We start from the raw sequence: 19,421 nt of genomic DNA, 5'->3' as shown, positions 1-19,421 counted from the left end.
AAAAAAAAAAAAAAAAAAAAACAAGTTTAAAGTAGCTGTTGCCAATTGGCAACAGTATGCACTGTAGGGTTAAACACAGAATAAGTATTCTGATATTGGGAGAACTGAAAATAAAAGACTTTTTAAACAGGAAAATGTCTTAGGTTGCGACTTGTCAAATGGAATCTACAAAATTTCTCATGCTCAACTAGTGCTAACTATAAGCTCCTCAGTCCCAAACTAGCACAGAAAGTCCCAAAAAGCGTAGGAAAGGGAAAACATGTCACTGAATGTCTGCACACAGAAGTTTATATTATTCAAATTATTTTTTTACATTAACTTTCAGTAATCCAGCACACACACCCTGGTCTGATGTGTGCCAGATTAAACCGAGTCTGCTGTGTATCAGATTTGTATTTAAATGAGCAGTGCATACGTATATGAGCCAAACTTCAAGACACAAATATGTAATAAATGATTTAAGAACAAAAACTTGTTTTACAGGAAATAAAGGAATGAAAAATTAGAACTATATAAATACAATATATATATTCTCACCTGCAGACCATTTCAAACTGCCATTAAGCTCCATACTGTTTAAGTTCTGAGCAACAGGGCTTTTGGAATTCAAATTTTCACACTATAAAAAACAAATTTCAAAATGAAATTATGTACACATGATGCACTGAATACAAACCAATACATTCAATCATAGGCTTATGCAGAATTTTCTCAAGGGGTGAGGTGGGGGGTTAAATTTTTTTTTCTTAAGGGGGAGGGGGATTTATGTTTTTTCCTGCAAAAAACACTATTATCTCGGCTTGGGGGGGGGGGTAGAACCCCCCAAACCCCCTTTTGCATACAGCAATGCATTCAATAACCATCACAGGCCACTAATACAGCATAAAGAGTGTTTTTGACACAAAATAAAGTGCTCCAGACTCTACCACAAGCTGGGCTGGAAGAGATCTTGGTAACGGGATAAGTCCAGTGGCAATGTCCTGGCATTCCTTCATGCATAAAGAGTCCAGAAGTTTCTGCCCTTCTCTATGCTTCACCTTAACCACATTCCTTAATTATCCTTAAGATTCCTTAAGATTTCCCCCACTGTTGTCACTCATGTGATTATCATAATTTTTATTGAATGTCGTCTTATCAACTGTGAATTTATCAACCCTAGATGGCAAACGATTCCAACTGCTGACCTCCTGTTTGTGAAAAAACTCCCTACAGAATCAGAGTCTAGTTCCACCTTTCGTTAGTTGTAACCAATGTTTTCTTGTTTGATAACTTATTGATCTATACCAGGCATCTTAAACCCGGTGCTCCCTGAACTACCCAAAGTGTATTAGGTTTCGAGCTCGCGAGCACTTGATCAACATTCCAATTAAAACACCTTGCAAAAACAGCATTCAAGGATTGAAATCCTCCTGATTTCATGCAAATTCGTATGTTAAGCTTGCAGTAAGGGTGCTCTTCTTTTGATAATAAGGAGTGCAGGCATTGCTCGCGACTGGAAAAAGGTTGAAGACCTCTGGTCTATATCTTAGTCTCTCAAACTTTTTTGTTCCATTGCCCCCTTTTTCAAAAATCGCTCTATTTAATTCTCATTGCCCCCCCCCCCAACTAAAGAGCAAACCCATAGGATTCTATACTAAACCAGAAGTTTCTACTGCTCCCCTGGACTCTTCCATCACCCACTTTGGGAAACACTGGTCTATGTCATAGCTTCCCAAACTTTTTTGCTCTGCCCTCTCTCCTTCAGAAGAAGAAAAATCCAATTGCTCTCCTTCTTGATCAAATTCTGTAAACACTGAAAATATGTTATGGTCTAAGGTCTAGTGAAAATAGATTATGGTCTATCCCAGTGGTGGGCAAACTTTTTTAGCAGTGGACAAAAAAAAAATTTGGCAGGCCAATTTAATTTACCAATTTGTGGTAAATTACTTATCACCCAGTAACTTAAATTACAGCTCACAATATCACACATATCTTTCTGAATTTTCACGACATTCAACTAGAATTTTTATATAAGTTCCATTAAATATCTGGCAACCAAATTATAAAAAAATAAAATATATATTTCTTGTGCAAGTGCAACTAAAAATCATTAACTAAAAAATGCTCATATCTTTAGTAAATAACAAATTGTCACTTTCTAAATTCCTACACAGGGTGGCTCATGTGCAATGACAATTTTTCTGTAAATTTTATAAAAATTGGTCAAAAACTCTGCATGTTGTAAGCAAAAAACATGCGATGAAAATTATAACTTTTATAGGAAACATTTATGTCTTCGTGAATATATATGCTTTCTCACAAAAACACACACACAAGTATTGCACAAATTATAATACTTTGTGAAAGTTACAAATAATTTGCAGTTTTTTATCATACAGGATCGATCAAAAAAACCTTTTTTTCTTATTTAATTCTTTGTCGGTATGCTAAATGCACTCGTTACTAAATTTTAGCTGGAAATTGTGAATCCAAGCATAGGGTTCACATGACTGAAATTTCAGAATGATTTGCTCAGAATTTTTTTAAAAATGCGAGAAAAGTCTGAATTCTGAAAAGGACACCAACTTTTGAGAAGATATAGTGCATAACTCTTTTAAAAAGAACTGACCCTAACACACTTCACAGATTTACTCCACAAACTGTCCAATTAGAATATTATCTGCTTATCACATTGCAACTGTCCCTTCAACAAAGTTAATAATTTGTTTTCTACTCCAGTATTATAAAGCTTATTTAATAATTTTTTCATGTAGAAAAATATCCAAGATTTTTCGAAAATTGAGATAGATATCCACTAGACTACCCATGTCAAGAGCCCATATTACAGTCAAATCCTGTTAAAGTCCATCCTATTGCTCCAAACCTTCTGACATCAGAAATTTTCAATGAACAAATATGTAAAACTGTGATTTGATATGCCAAACTCATTGAAGTGCCAGAATCATGCAAAATAAATGGTGTTTTAAATCATGGTTCAACCGTACATGATCTTGGAAACACAAAAAGTTATAGTAGCAATAAACAAATTTCTCTAAACCCATGCCAATCAGTAGACAAGATTCTAACAAATGACAAAAGAGGGGGATAAAAAAAATGCACAAACAAAAATAATGTATGGTTTCCTTGAGTTACCAACGTACTGGAAATTCATTACGAATTTTTCGAGTGAAAATTAAACAATTAGGAAAGGTAGATTTTACCTGAATGCTTTCCCGCCAGAAAATTCCTTTTTTAGCTATAAAATACATGAATGGAAAATAATTTAAAGGATATCCGATATGTAAAAATTTATTTCATATTACAAAAAATAACTGTCATTATAAAAGCTAATCACAAAGTAAAAATAAATTTGCAATACATTTATCTTTTGAGTTGATAATATGGTTTAAAACAGGGAAGCATAACCTGCGGCCCACAAAGGACTTCCTTCCACACCAGCAGAAGACATTCGCAGAAAACGTACAAAGTCAAATGGCACCACAAGCATAGGAGGTTATCAAGGATATCCCCTCCATCCATGAAAAATTGCATTACTGGCATAGGCAGGATGACAGAAGTGGACGAGCCTTTCACCATACGCACCCTCAGTGACCCTCCCCCCCCCTCCATTCAAGGAACCTGTATCCAACAATGATCATAAGTACACCATTTGTGGCCAACAAGTGGTAGCCATCCCACATATATTTGGCTCACATACAGAAGGTTGTGCACCCCCGTCTTAACTCCTTTATGTACAGGCTTTCGGCAACAAATTTGGATGATGTGCAGTTAAAACAATAAAGATTGAGATAAATCGGAAAAATTGATGCTGTTGTTAATAAATAGGAAACAAAAGGAAAAAAGATTTCAGGGGGAAATAAAAGATTGTCAAGGAGCAGGTTTTCCATTCTTTCTCCCTTTCCCTACATAGATAATACTATTTTTTTTCACTAATCAAATCATATCATGATCATAGCAATCATTCACTATCATAGCAAGGGAGAAGAGAAAAAAAAGTATAATGCTGAGTTAAAATAAAACGAGAAAAAAAAAGTTTTCATTTACAGGCCTACCAATGAAGAGTCTTGAAAAAAGACAAAGTATTTGAATGTCTTTCTTCCATCTACACTAGACCAAGATATTTCATCCCCATACATTAAGGGGGTTAAAACAAGATCATTGTTTGCATTATCTGGTTTTACATTAAGTAATTTCCTAGAAGAACAAATTTTTATACTGCTCCTAACTTTTCAACCCTTTTTAAGGCAGTGGGAAGTATATTTCCCAACTACTACTCCTTAAATAATTGTTTGGGAAGTGCACATCACATTATAGTAGTTAGTGCTTGCCATTACATGAGTCCAATGAATTAAATAAAATAAAAAAGTTATATCATTTATTGGTATTCCCCAAAAAATAATGAATAAAAAAAACAATGAGAAATTAAAAAAAAAGTCCATGAAAGGGTTAAAACATACTGCATTAATTACACCGCAATGCATCTTTTCTAAATCTAATTAGAATTATCACAAGCACACACAGATTGCTATCTAACTCACCGAGAGGCTTCTCTACAGCAACATCATATGGCTCTAATGAAGGAGGACTGCCTGAATATGACTAGAGGTACAAAAAATAACTATTGAATATTTAAAAGTATAAAAAATTCAATATTATGGAATTAAAGAATGGAAATGTAAACTTGAACATGGTTCATTGATAAAATGGGAAATTTAGTTGTATAACATACCGGGGAATTGCATGAAGTATTGGACGGAGTTTCATAAGGCATAGATGAGGTTCTCTCTCTAGGAATACATGGAGATGACTTCAATTTCACAATATGAGCAGCTTTACCTTGAGGTGAGCAGATTTCTTCTGTAATGGGATGAGAAAGAAAAGATTATATTAATGTTTTGAAATTGGATATTGAAGCACAAATTCATGATAACTTTGTATGAGAGAAAGTAAAAAAATAGGCGAGAATGATTTCATTGCTCACAAGTTACATTGCCAAAGTGCAGCTTGAACGTTTTGTTTGAAATGATTCTCATCAACTAGCATACATGTTTCTCAACATATCTGTCATTCTTAGATACTGCTTCCAAACTTTGGTGTCTTCAATGTGTCAAAATGTGGTGTGCCTTAACATTACCAATGTTGTTGCTCAATATTTCACCCGAAAAAACATTTAGAGCAGATTCCAGAAATTTTTACATTTGCAGCCCCCTTGGGAATTTTGAATACCTCCCAAAATTTCTGTACTTTGATAGCACCCTAAAATTCTGTGACAAACTGATTGGGAATCACAATGGTAGGGTAATGCTACAATTTTATCACTAACTTTTTTTTTAACCCAACTGATCTCATGGAACAAACTTTGGGAATCATTAATCTACTTTTACTTTTATTACAAGATGTGCCCCACTCCGATACAGACATCAGAGTTTCACCAATCTACTGCATGTCATACTCATGATTCTGGTGTGGTGATTCATGTAACTTTTTTCATACCCTCAGGAAGGAAAAAAAATGAAAGCTGCAGGAATAAACAATTCCATTCATCAATGACAGTTCTGGGAAAATGGGAAAGGGATTTTGTAAGTCGGGTCAAAGAAGAGTTTCTAGAATGCCTTCAAATAATTACAAATACATTGAGCCAAGTGCACGAAAGTCAGTGGGGCCATTTCAAAAGAAACAATGCCAAGCTGGATACTGACTAATGCAGTCTATGAATAATATAACCACTCATTCTTTTTTTTTTTGACTGGCATTTATTTATAGAGAATTGACATGAATGTCGCTCTCCACTTGTTAATACAAGATATACAGAAGACTGGATGTTGTGAAGATATTTATTATTTGAGATGTTAATTTTTTTTTTAAGGAAGGAAAAAACTCATCTCTGCCTCTACCGGGAGTCGAACCCGGGTCCCTCGATTGCCGGACGAGTGCTCTGACCACTAAGCTACAGAGGAGATAGAGATTTTCCTTCGCTAGAGCGTATCTCAAATAATAAATATCTTCACAACATCCAGTCTTCTGTATATCTTGTATTATAGAGAATTATTTTATTCTACAGTTCCATGCTCACTCACTTGTATATAGGGCCATATTACAAGCATTATGTGACCTCCCCACCAAAGGACAGAGCAATACACTCAAGATCTTTTAGAAAAAAATCTGGTACAATATATTACTATAGCTATAATGTAGATTCATTAGAGGCAACTTGGGTGGACCCATGTGTTAAGATGAACCTGCTTTCATCATATAAATATTTACTGGTTTCCTTCAACCCCACCTCGCTCTCGTTAGTACAATTCATTCGCCACTTTAAAATTTCATGGTAAAACAAATCACTGAACCCTCTGTAAAATGATACATCTTTTTTTTCAGAAAAATTAATCTTCCTCCTCATTTTCAGCAGTGATGAGAGGGAATAAAAAAAAAAAACCTTTCTACTGCAAAATCAACTTTACAAAATATCTGGACTGGAATAAGAGGCTTTAAAATAGGCAAGACTTCCTATCAATGCCAAAATGCAAAACATTAAGTACGACAAGTTATCTCATCAATACCAATGAGAAGGTTGAAAAAAAAGGAAATTTTTTTCAACCTACGTTTTGGTATTTGCTTTTATAATTATTATTTTTTTGCAATTTCTAATTTTTTGATATTTACAACAGGCATTTTATGCCCTAAACAACTTATCACAATATAGATGGTCTTTCCAGTTTTTATATAAGGTTAAACAAAGCAGCAAAAATGAATAATTTACAACACAGCACACACTATTAATAAAATAACTACAGTAGACTCTGGACTATCCGGCCTAATGTGGTAAAAGGGTGGGCCAGATTACAGAAAAGCTGGATAGGTGAGAGTTATATAAAAATGTGCACTTCCTACCTCCACTCATTCACCATCAAAAACACCCTTTTTATACCACAATCCGCTCCTATTTATATTTTCTGCTCTCTAAGTACACAGGCTAGTACTTAATAAATGTTTGTTATGTACTGAACTATAAGTTTTAAAAACTTATTACAGTATTAATGGTCCAAGAATAAAAACATTGGATAAATTTTAGGTTTTAGGATAATTCTTTTATGTCAATCTTGATTGCAGGAAACATAAAATCATATGTTTGACCATTCATTGTACAGTATATGAACACATACTGTATGCTTATAAATAAACAAAACATAAATGTAAAACATAAGTTTAATTGTGACAAAAATTATTCAAACTTATTTCACTCTTCATTGATAAATAATAACGCAAGTCAAAAGGTAGGCCTAAGATGAGAGAGTCAAAACTTAGTTATCAGTTTTTGGAAGTCCTTGATGTGGATGACTGAGACCTTTTTCTCCTCTTCCATGACACAATGTCCTTTCACTTACGCTCAAACCAGCACAAAAACCAGTGCGGTTTTGAGGTGTGGCTAGTACAACGAAGGGGATTTTAACGGTTGAATTTACACAGCCACACCCAAAACTAGATTTTGTGCAGCTTGGAATCACTGAGAATTATTATGTATCAATTTTTAACTAGGCTGGATAATATGGTGACGGATAGTCACAAGCCGGATAATCAAGAGACTACTGTACACAAGAGCATCCTTAATATTTCCTTTGAAATCTCAGAAATTGGCTGGAAACTGGTGGCTGGAATGTTCAAGTGAACCTTTAACAGTATGCATATGCTTGTTATGTATTCAGTAAATGCTGCCCAATCTATCTTTCGTTCATTTGATCATTTTTGTCACATCACAGTCATTTTCTGCACATAAAGGCACATTATTCGACCGGGACCTACAGTTTATTACTGAATCTGAAAGGCAGCCTTGTTTTTATTTTATTTTTTTTAATATTCATCGAGAGGTTGGTGCATTAACCCCTTGATGGGAGACTCCCTGCGGTAGCAATCTTTTTCTGCGGTCATATTGCCGTTTCTGTTGTCCCCTGTGTCAGGAAAGTTTCTGACAAGAATGAACCGGGTATCGAACTCACAAAACCTCTAAACATCCTTTGGTACTGCAGGCAAGTATCTTATCGACCTGGGCTTCAGCGCCCCAATCTATCTTCCATTGTTAGGAAATTTGTTATAAAACTGGTAGATTTTCTACATGGTTTGATACTGTAAAAAAAATCTAGAACTTACTATCATTTGGCTCCAAGAGAAATTTCATTATTCGAGAAGACACATCATCTCTATCTGTATGATAATTAGCTGAACAAATGTCTAACAGTTTTGAAATACTTTGGACAGCAGATTCGTCCATACTGCAAGATACAATATAGATCAAGTAATTAAAGCAATGGTGGCCAATTTTAGACAACAAATTTTTGGAACAAATAAAAATAGGGCTATTTTTATTTATTCAGATCATAGAAAGGTATGATATAAATAAATTGCAAATTATGAATAAAAAAGATTTCAGTTGCCAAGTTATGCAGTTTAAAATCAAACACTTCAAAACATGTCAAATACACTTCAATGGCATTTTCTTAATGAACCAAGCATAATTTGTACAGCAATAGTCAAAAATAAACTATCTCAAAATCTTTCATTGTATACCAAAGATTCTGTTTTTTTTTAGAAAAGCAGCTTTAACAAAGTAATTATATACTTAGAAAAATCCACTTACTGGCATAATAATGTCTTCCTCCACCTATATTCAAAAGAACCTTCTTTGAAGCGAAAGCCATTGAAATCTAAAATTCGTTTGTGTATTTCCACATCCTAGAAAAAATTAATTGATCGATTGCTTGTTATGTCTGAATTGACAATGGAAAATTCATATTCAGTAGAGCCTAAATAACAAATAAATTTAATAAAACTCAGAAACTTATTGTACATTGAAAACAATTTTTTTAATATTTGGATGAGGTTTTCTTTATATGGAGACTCTATTCTTTCATTTACAAGGATGAAAGGAAAACCTGTAAGCTCATCTTCGGGGGACTGTCAAGACTTTTTTCAATAGGATGCTTTAGCAAAAATAAGTGATTTTATGGGAAGCGAAACATCAAGTTAGTTTTGTGTGAAAGAAATGAAACTTCAAATTGATGGGTTTGTTAATTTGTATGTTGTGAAGGTTACATAACACGATTCCAAATTTTCGATGGATCCTGGTCCCCTCTTCATTTCTCAAATGTAACAAAGCTAACAGTTTCTGAAACATTATGCAATGAACATATGATTGTTAAAGATACAATATGTATCTTCAACAATGAATTTATTTGTTCAAATTTGTTGCCAAAAGCCAGTATGTTTATTTATTTAACCATACAATTCTACAGCCAATACTCAGCCAAACAATTTGTTTGGCCGAGGCTCATATGCTGTGATAGGATTTGGCATAGATGATTGATGTCGCATAAAAAAAAATCAGAAATTAAAGTCAATCTATATTATTTGATGAAAGGTTGTTCTAATCAATAATTGTTCGGGGGAGAAACTAAATTTTGAAGTAATCTATGGATGCAAGGAAAGGTTTCAATTTTAGAGAGTCTATCGGAAAAATGTGAACACTATTGATTAGAATATGGGAAGTGTCAATGTTAAAATAGCCATGGATAATTTTGTAGAGAAGGGTTAGGTGAGCGATATATCTAAATGCGGGTAGATTTATTTTGGATAGATTCCAGCTTATCTATATTGGCTGATGTATGGGGGGGGGGGATCCCAAAATTTCACAGGCATAGTAGAGGGCAGGCAGGATATAAGTTTGGAAGCGTAGATGTCTGAGGTGGCGGATGGATGGAATATTTAAGGTTACGATGAAGGAAGTTTTGGAGGCATTTTTTAAATATATAATGCGTGGGGAGGTTCCAACAAAGGACGCCCAAAAATTATCACACCTATGTAACAAGGTAAAAAATTCTCATCATCCATCCCTTCAAAAAAAGATGTATCTCAAGTTTCATAATTTTCTGATGGGTAGTTAAGACTAGACAGCACAGAACATGACAACATTAGCTATAGACACCTTGTACCGTAAACATTAACTACTTACATGGAATTTTTCATGTAAAAAATACTTTTTCAAAACAAGACATTATAAACAAAAAATCCTAAGCAAAGGCATATGCAGAAGGGGGGGGGGGTGCATAAGGAGCCTATGCTGCCCCTTCTCAAAAAAAGTATTTAAAAAAAAAAACCACCCTGAAATGTTTTAATCAATTTCAAATGCAATCACATGACCAATACTTGCACAAAGATTGATCAAAAGATACAACAAATTATAGTGGGAGGGGATGAAGGTTACTTACATGACAAGGTTCAGCGTATATTAAGTCATGAAGAGCTGATAAATCACGTGGAGTAGCACATTCTACATTTGAACAAACTAAAGGGGAGAAAAAACATTAGAACAGAAATTTTTAAACAACTGTTTTTATCATCAGGTTTTCACGAAAAGAAATGAAAAAAAAAACCCCAAGAATGAAATGAAATAAAAAAGAAACAAAAGAAAAGAAATATTCAATGGAACTCACTTTTCTCAAATGATCTCAGGGATTGTCCAACATGTTCTGATAAGGCACTTTGGGAAATCACTGACAATCCTTAAATAAAAGTAAAGGTTAGAGAATAAAACGTTTTCTTGAATGCAACAATGTATTTTATCTGTATTTTTCAAACAGTGACCAACAAACTGGTACTAGTCAGCAGAAAATACAACACGCCCCTTTCTCAGCAAAATCTCTCTGTTCAATCATTTCCCTGACTAAAACCCCAGAAAAATAAATATAATTCAAAATCTTCACCTTCCAAATTTCAATTTTTTCCCCAGAGTTTAAAACTGAGATTACTCTATAAAAGTTTGATAAAAGTTCTCTTATAAAACTTGAAAAATGCAACCAATAAGTGCATCAGTTACCTTCGAATGAGTGTAACCAATAGGCTTGTTGGTTGTATTCTCAAGTTTTATAAAAGATCTTTTATCATACTTTTATAAGGCAATCTCAGCCTAGGTTTATTTCCCTTCACATAATTTTCCCTGACAATTATTATTCAATATTTGCATATTTTCCTGCCTTTTTTGCCAAATATTTCATATTTTCTTTGCCAATTTTTCATTTCCCTGACTTTCAAGGTCGCTGGGAACCAACCCTGCAGTATTAGAAATCCCACAATTGGAGCACAGCATAAAAATTTTCTTCATGGTTTTTCAGATTAAGATAACAAATGTGTTTCAAGGGATATAGATACACTTTATTACATAAAACAGTCATGTTGCGAGTTGAGTTTTTGAGCCAAGAATTACTGTCATTTGAGCCAGATGAATGCAAGTCTGCCAATGAATGAATAAAATATGAGAAAATCCTTTTCATTTTTTTTTTTCAAAGTCTAGACTTCAATGTTTTTAGTGCACCTGGCAAAGTCTCTTGGCATCAACCTGAACAGTTAGGACATTCTAGTATAGCTTATCTTTTCTGTCTACAAGTACAAATTATGTGGTAGCACACACTACACACACACCTTTATATTTTACGCTCATGACTCGTGAATCAAACTGGGTTGTGCATTATTGCATTGTGTGAAAAAAAAAATCTCAAATTTCTTATCTGAAGATCTTTTCTTCTTATCTGAAGTTCCTTCAGAAAATTCTTTTTCATTGTGAAGCTGTTCCTGTTCATCTAAGCTTTCATTCAGATTTTGTCTTCTTTTATAGCAATTTCACTGTTTTATAAAACTTTTCTTAACATTTTGGATAGAATCCAGGACAAATTAAACAATTTTACATAGAAAACTCTGATGACTTGCATCTGAAATGAATTATCTTTATTAGTTGAGGTATTACTGTATGTTGATTAGGTCAAATGATAAAACAATGCCACTTTCTGTGCAAGACACTAAAGTGTTGTGCAGTATATATAAACTCAGAAACAGTTTTTCCAGATTCAGAATCTTGTGAAGGGTCTGGAAAACGAACCCAAATTTTAGCTGGATATACCCCTATTTAAAACATAAATTACCATTTTTAGAGATGCTCTGAGCTTTCAATGCTGTATTTGGTGACTTTCTAAGAGCATCTGGTTGATTCTTCTCAACTTCATCGGGTTGATTCCTCTTAATACGTCTGTTTAAGGTTTCACAAATTTGCTGAAAATCTTTCTCTATCCTAAAATCAAATAGAATACTTGATCTATCAAAATGATTTAGTCAAATAATAATAGTAATAAAACAGAAGTGCAGTTTTTTACTTAAATAAGTAAAAGCTCACATCAAAAACTACTTTTTTACTTCAGTTACTATTAGTTTTACAATTTAGACACAATATTTTTGAACTTACTTCTGAAACAAAATTCTATCTTCTTCACGAATTTTGTTTAAAAGAGTGCAATTATTGATGGTGTGGTTGAGCCCTTTATCACCTACATTATTCTATGGAACAGAAGAAACAAATTAGTGTTTCTCAAATCAAATCACACTATATCAATAATACCGAAATATTTATTGAGAAATGATGGAACTCAGCAAAAACATTGTCCAAGGTACAATTATCAGATATTATAAAACACCCAGAGCATCAATGTAGTCTTATGCGCAAGTGACAAATTTTGATGCCTTCTGGAATCTGACAGAATAGCACAACATATTAAACCAAGATATGTAGATTCCTGGTTGCTCCTAATTTTATGATTCCAGGAGTTAGACTTGTTTGATAAGAGAAATTTAATTTTACATCCATTAAACTGCATTGGTGTACAAGTGAGTGCAATATTAATTTATTACAAAATGCACTCTATACTTGTACACAAAAAAAACCATGTGAAAATATGCTAATCTGCACTACATATATTTGTGTCTTTTACTAAAAACATACCTTTGGTGATGCCAACAGAAGATTAGCAAAATTACTGATCTCTTTACCAGCACCTGCCAGGCTAGAAAGAACTGAATAAAAACATGTATGAGAAAAAAAACACCATTCAAATAAAATAAATATTCAAAACACAAAAAGCAACCCACACATTCATTGATACAATTAATGTCAAAAACACCAGCACACACAATTTTCACATCTACTCAGTTTGAAATAATGAATTTTTTTGGCCATCATTACTGACTTTCTCCTCATTAATTCATAACAGTCATACCAGTTTTCCTTGCACACAACTGCCACTACTATAAACAGTAAACATACCCTGTAAACATTCCTCTAGGGAACTTCTAATGAATCAGTGCATGCTGGGTACTAGTTAGTGTCATTAATGAATTTGTGATATCACACTTATGCGTATTGCATTGTCATCTATCTTCCAGATTAGAAGTGCAAGTGACAGATGCCAGAATTTTCGCATTTTGTAAGTGTTGCCCCACTGACAAATTATCATGCACAACTATCACAAAATACATAAATAATGAGGAAAACTAAAAAAACAACTTACCACTTTCCAATGACTTTGATAATGCTTCAGAACTTTGCCCAATATCAGAATATTGGGGTATTTCCATTACATCACTTGCTACAACTATGACAGATAAGAAATAAACTTTAAAAGCAATATAAATATTTTCTAAGCATTTAAAGAATATAAATACTCATTTTATTAAAATGAAACTGGAAAAAAATTTCTTTGTAGAAGTGTGGGGGGACGAAAACCTGGTAAATTGCTCGAAATTCAGGCTAAGTTGTACAGGGTAAAAAATTGCACTAGATCCTTGAAAATAAAATATGGCATTGTGGATAAACAATCAATGGTAAAAATCTGAATTTTATAGTTTTCACTCACGTATTGGAACACACATTTTATAGTTTGAACAAAAAAAAAAGGGTGTTTTTCTCCCTTGGAATTAAAAAAAAATTTATATATATATAAAGTAAATAACTTAGAAGTACAGTAGAAGCTCTAAACCAGAGGAGTCTGGATTACAGAGGTTCTACTGTAGTAAAAACTACAAATGTACCTTTTCCCCTTCCACCACTCCCTTGTTGTTCAATGGAACTATCATTCTGAAATTGAAAAGATTAATATTTTATAATTTAGAAGATCATAAATTCAGCATCAAGAGAGCATTCAAATACAAAACTTATCTGGTCGATATACTAGATACACCTTTTTTTTCTGTATGACAATTAATTAAATTGAAATTCAATCAAAACATTGAAAAAAAAATTACAACAGCAAAATATCTAAGGATATCACAATAGTTTCATCATGTACACTTCCATCATTTGTACAAATTAAACCAATTAATGGAAAATAAGAACAAAGTTGTATCAAAAAAATCAAGCTATCTTGACAGTAAACTCGAGTAACATGTGCCAAAATATTATAAAATTTATGTATCTTGAGTACTTACTTTACATTCAGGAGAAAGTTTTTCTGCTTGATTTCCTTTAGGAAAGCACTTTGCTGCAGATTCTTGAATTAAAGCATTGAGGTATTGTGGGTACTCATAGCTGGTGCTTGAAACGTGTCTCACTCGTTTGGATTCCGAAACGTCTAAATCACCTGACCTTTTTCTTGCCCTTTGACACAAACGATCAAGAAATTCTTCGACAGAGGATTGGGATTTATCTGGCTCTTTTGAAATACTTGAAGGTTTAAGATAACGATTAAGCTCTTCTTCAGTCAACTTGGTGAGCGTCACTTTAGGTATCAAAGCTGAAACAAATTTATATATTAAAAAAACTAATTAAAATGACATGAACTATATAAACAACATAATTGTTTTTAAAAATTAAAAAAAAAAAATTAAAAGAAACATTGATTATCTAAATAGTATCTCATAAATATCCATAAAATTAAAAATATCCAGTAAAGCAATTTCTACAGAACAATATCACACATGGCTAATGTTTTCTCTCTTTTATTCATTCCTCATCATATTCTGATAAAGCATGAATAAAATTTTATGCAGTAACAATTTCAGATCTGGGCTACAGGCAAATTCTCCTCACCTTTCCCCTGCAGTATCATATTTATAAGACGTTTATTCTCTTTGACTTCGTGCTCATCCTACATCAGAAGAAATAAAAAAGTAAAACACACTGCTGACATATACAAATAAGATTTATTGAATATTTCTTCAAGAAAAATTTCTTGAAAATCTATCTGGGAGAGAATAGTTAAAAACAATAATTATTTGAAATGATGTCCATTATCACATATTGCATTGCAATAGCTGAGAAAATTTTCCCTTTAATTCAAATTAAAATGAATAACTCTGGTAATGCAACAATCCTAATTATTATAGCTGAAGATAACCTGATGACTGACTATTCTCAAGCCCTTCAATCAACTAAACTCATTTTCCAATTTAGAATGATCATAATAAAAATGTTTGAAATTGTACCTTCTTTCTATTTTTCTTTGTCAATCTATCTTCTAAAGCAATATCACCTGAAAGATATATTCAATAAACATGTAGATGAAAAAATGCAAGGTATTTAAAAATAATTTCTGCATAATACAAAGACAATGCTAAAAAAACTGTTTGACTTTCTTTTCATTTTGCACAAATAACAGCTTGGTAGGGTTTTGAATATCTGAGTCTCGAAAGTTTGGGTTTCTGTATAAACCGAGGCATTGAAAATTTTTGAATTTCCTTCTTGAGACCCTCTTTCCCTCTTTGTTTCCCTACAAGAACCCAAAATTTTTACTTTCTTCCAGGAATACTACATAATATGTACATATTGCACAGTAATTTTAAGTTTGAAAGGGAGTAGGCAGCCTCCAGTCCTATAATGGGTAACTCATGTAATAAAATATTAAACTCCCTTGAATGGATGTAGACCATTTTAATTTTTGGAGGATCGCTAAGAAAGATAGCAAGTTCGGCCGTTTTCTTCATAACAGTGTACAATGGCATTGTACCGTAATTGCTTACATAAAATCATTGGAAAGGCAGTTAAAAGCTATGTGTCTCAACGTCTTTCACCATCAATCCCACCTCCAACTCTTCTTAATCACTCATCATCATGCCCCTTTCACATTCTTCATTTTTTGAAACACATCGCATGGCACCTATATTTTATTCAAGAATTTAAAAAATACACTAAGTATGCCAGTACTGTGCATTTGCTTTTCTTTTTTTTTAAGTAAAACCCAACACTTAAAACATTTTTTTTTTGTTTTTCGGATAATTCGAGTATTTCGATAATCCGAGGTGACCTCTGTCTAATCCACCTCAGTTTATTGAGACTACAGTGAATGAGAAACATTCCAGCTCTTTGCATTTAATTCTCTCAATACCTGTATTTATTAATTACTTCAACCAGATTTGGATCAAAGTCTCAACAACAATGTTTTGCTGTGTAAATTCATATTTTAAAATCTTGAATATTTTTATAAGTTGGAATTTTTTTTTAAATTTTGACAAATATTCAAGGACAATTTTCTTTTGATGGACAATGATTAGGATTCTGCATAATGATAGGACTTGATAGACAATGATAGACTCTTGGGAACTTGATAGACAATGATAGACTCTTGGGAACTTGATAGACAATGATAGACTCTTGGGAACTTGATAGACAATGATAGACTCTTGGGAACTTGATAGACAATGATAGACTCTTGGGAACTTGATAGACAATGATAGACTCTTGGGAACTTGATAGACAATGATAGACTCTTGGGAACTTGATAGACAATGATAGACTCTTGGGAACTTGATAGACAATGATAGACTCTTGGGAACTTGATAGACAATGATAGACTCTTGGGGACTTAAGTCAGCAGACCATGTGATACAAAGAAAGCTAAGCTTTCCCCTTTTTTTGACGCTACCACTTTCATGGTGACCTCTACTTTCAGCAAGCACAACATATATTTTTAACTTTAAAATGAAATTACAACACACCATCAGGTTTCATTAGGAAACTCAGAATTTTTTCAGCAAGTCCTGCTCTTGGATAAGATGAGGAAGACCCAAATAAAATGCCTGCCACATCTCTCAGTCTTTCAGAATGCAGTCTAAAAAAATAATCAAAATTCATATCTATTAGATACATCAAACTATTTTTATCAATAAATATACTCAGAAATTCCCCAAACCATATGTATTACAATGTTCCAAATCAACCTACAACAACACAATGTATTTGTATAAATGATGTTCTAAAACTCACCTGTTTAAACGAACCTGCTTATACTTATATGCCATAGAACTCTCTGGAAATGGGTAACCACAAAATTGAAGAATGTTTCTCTTTGTCTTTAAAACCACTCGTCTCTAGAATTAAGTAAAAAAAAGTGAAATTTTGAAATCTGATATATGTACATGCAGCTTCAATGTACATATATGCAATCAAACCTTGCTATAGCAAACTTGGCCCCTTAGGATGTTCTCATATTAGATACAATATAGACAATCAAATTTTTAGCCTTTTATAAAGTTTGTTATAATGAAATTTCACTGTATACACTAGTACAGTGGTTTTCAACCTGAGGCCACATGGCCCCCTTGCAGTCCTGGAATATTCTTGGGGGCCCACGGAGGAAAATTTGAAAAGACAGCCACGATGAGTGGTGAAGGGGGCCCATGGAGAGCTGTGAAGAAAGAATTGGAGCTCTTAAGTCAAATATGGTGGAAAAAAATGTGACTACTTCCAATACTCAAGAGCTTTCCACAGTATCAAGGCTATTTTAACCCACGGGCCCATGTGGGCATGGCCCGGGTGGTTATATTCATAGGGGCGTACATGATGAAATCTGGTACTATGATTTTCCAGTGTAAATATGTAAGCTTCTTTCCTTCCAGCTAAGTAGGGTTCCCAGAGCACACTTTGCCCGGAGGCCCATGTTGTTGAGACGGCATTACACAAAACCCACCACAAGAAGGAAGTTCACTAAACTCTGGCCCAGGGTAGGCATGGACCCAGGGTGATGTGTCAGGAACATGGGTGATAGGTTCGTTATGTATCATCTCATACATGTATTTTACACAAACCTATTTTTACCAATTTGATTTGGCTCATGTGAGGGATGATTACCTACTTTTTGGATTCGTGCCTGGCCCACGGTTCTAAAGATCAATCTTATTTATAAAATTTTTGTTCATTATAAATTTAGTTTTAAATACAATTCAATAAGCAGAAAGGGTTTCAATCTTGGATGAGGGTATAGGGCCCTGGATTAGACTGGGGGAGCCACGAGAAGAAAATATTGCCTAAAGGGGCCATGGGCTGAAAAAGGTTGAGAAACGCTGCACTAGTACATGCTTATAAGCTACAAACACATTTTAAAAACTTGAATTATCTTCATTCAAATATGTTTACGTAAAACCATAGGTATTATATAAAGTACAAATAAATGGATACCAAGCGAAGATAATTGGAAAGAAAATTCATATTCCTTTCTGGGGAATCAAACCCCCAACCTTACACTTTCCAGGCATGTGTTCTACCATTAAGCTAGAGGACAGATGACAAGTTTGATTCCCCCACAGAAGAATGTGACCTTTCTTTCCAATTATCTTTGTTTAGCATCCAGTCATTTGTACTTTGTATAACTAGCGGAGAGGTTCATCGTTTCATACCATAGGTATTGTTTAACCTTTAAGCGCCACAACAGAAATTATTAAACCTCCTTTAAAATGCCATATCTTTTTTAATGAAATAGATAAATAATAGTGTAATTCCTTCGAATTTCAGCAGGTGCAAATTAAGGGGGTATAAGAAAATGTGTTCCATTGAGAAGGATCAGTTCGATTCTGGTCTACTTTTTTTCGCATTAGTCCAGGGTTGTGAGTGGTTATATCTACCCCCCCCCCCTGCCTGATAGAGGTGAAATAAAAGTAGTTTCACAGGCTAATAATACTTTGACTTAAAAGAATCAATAAACTGTGTTAGTATGAAATGAATTTCAGAAAAATACACATGTCCTGAATCTGGTTAAAATTCTGAAAAATATGCACCTTAACTATGCGTGTTTATGAAGAAAAAGAACATCTCCATGGCGAATTGGAATGTGTGCTTGCTGGGATTGCCAGAGGAATAGAGTTCAATTCCCAGTGGGGACAACTAACTTATTATCTTTCCTAAACTTGACTTGGACCAAAGTGTATTTTTTCCGGATGAATATCATAATAATTACATAAATACCTGGTTTTATACACAATTTTTTCTAACTCTCTCGCCAGTATCGATGAGATATCTCATGAAATCTTATCTGTATATATAAAATTGATTTTCTGTGCGTGTTATTTATACAAATCTAAAATTTTGCATATATACCAAATGAGACCCAACTTGAGTGATATAGGCTACTTTAAAAGTTTGTGAGAGCTGGGCAAAAAACTGTCAGGCAACAAGGGTTCCTGGACCTCAACAATCATAGAATGTTTACTTTGGTTATTGTGGTTCCCTAGCAATGTGTTTCAGACGTGCATATGCCTTTACAACGGTTTGTTGCTTCTTTAATGCTGCCAGTATTGTATAATAGTTCATGCCTTTATAATGGTTTGTCACTTTTTTCAGT

The 19,421-nt window shown here is 33.6% G+C and overlaps 1 protein-coding gene across 3 annotated transcripts in view; it reads right to left on the bottom strand.

Annotated features, from left to right (window-relative positions):
• LOC149089454 (uncharacterized) overlaps positions 1-19,421 on the bottom strand; it is a 38,963-nt gene that overhangs the window by 6,643 nt on the left and 12,899 nt on the right. For all 3 annotated transcript variants that reach the window (XM_089238626.1, XM_089238632.1, XM_089238637.1), the window contains exons 5-22: positions 17,072-17,175; positions 16,804-16,916; positions 15,295-15,341; positions 14,900-14,957; positions 14,299-14,603; positions 13,903-13,948; positions 13,383-13,466; positions 12,818-12,888; positions 12,284-12,375; positions 11,967-12,112; positions 10,485-10,553; positions 10,260-10,336; positions 8,633-8,727; positions 8,146-8,267; positions 4,730-4,857; positions 4,539-4,599; positions 3,201-3,235; positions 538-619 (exon numbers count right to left, since the gene is read on the bottom strand). In XM_089238626.1, the coding sequence (XP_089094752.1) occupies positions 538-619; positions 3,201-3,235; positions 4,539-4,599; positions 4,730-4,857; positions 8,146-8,267; positions 8,633-8,727; positions 10,260-10,336; positions 10,485-10,553; positions 11,967-12,112; positions 12,284-12,375; positions 12,818-12,888; positions 13,383-13,466; positions 13,903-13,948; positions 14,299-14,603; positions 14,900-14,957; positions 15,295-15,341; positions 16,804-16,916; positions 17,072-17,175 (1,735 nt within the window). The remainder of the gene's footprint in view (positions 1-537; positions 620-3,200; positions 3,236-4,538; positions 4,600-4,729; positions 4,858-8,145; positions 8,268-8,632; positions 8,728-10,259; positions 10,337-10,484; positions 10,554-11,966; positions 12,113-12,283; positions 12,376-12,817; positions 12,889-13,382; positions 13,467-13,902; positions 13,949-14,298; positions 14,604-14,899; positions 14,958-15,294; positions 15,342-16,803; positions 16,917-17,071; positions 17,176-19,421) is intronic.

The sequence above is a fragment of the Pholcus phalangioides genome, unplaced genomic scaffold, assembly GCF_987345545.1.
Source record: "Pholcus phalangioides strain wild (caught in Gottingen) unplaced genomic scaffold, Ppha-v1.0 ptg000002l_1, whole genome shotgun sequence".
NCBI lineage: Eukaryota > Metazoa > Arthropoda > Arachnida > Araneae > Pholcidae > Pholcus > Pholcus phalangioides.
The sequence above is the reverse complement of the archived record's forward strand: the minus strand, read 5'-3'. Positions and strand labels throughout refer to the sequence as shown.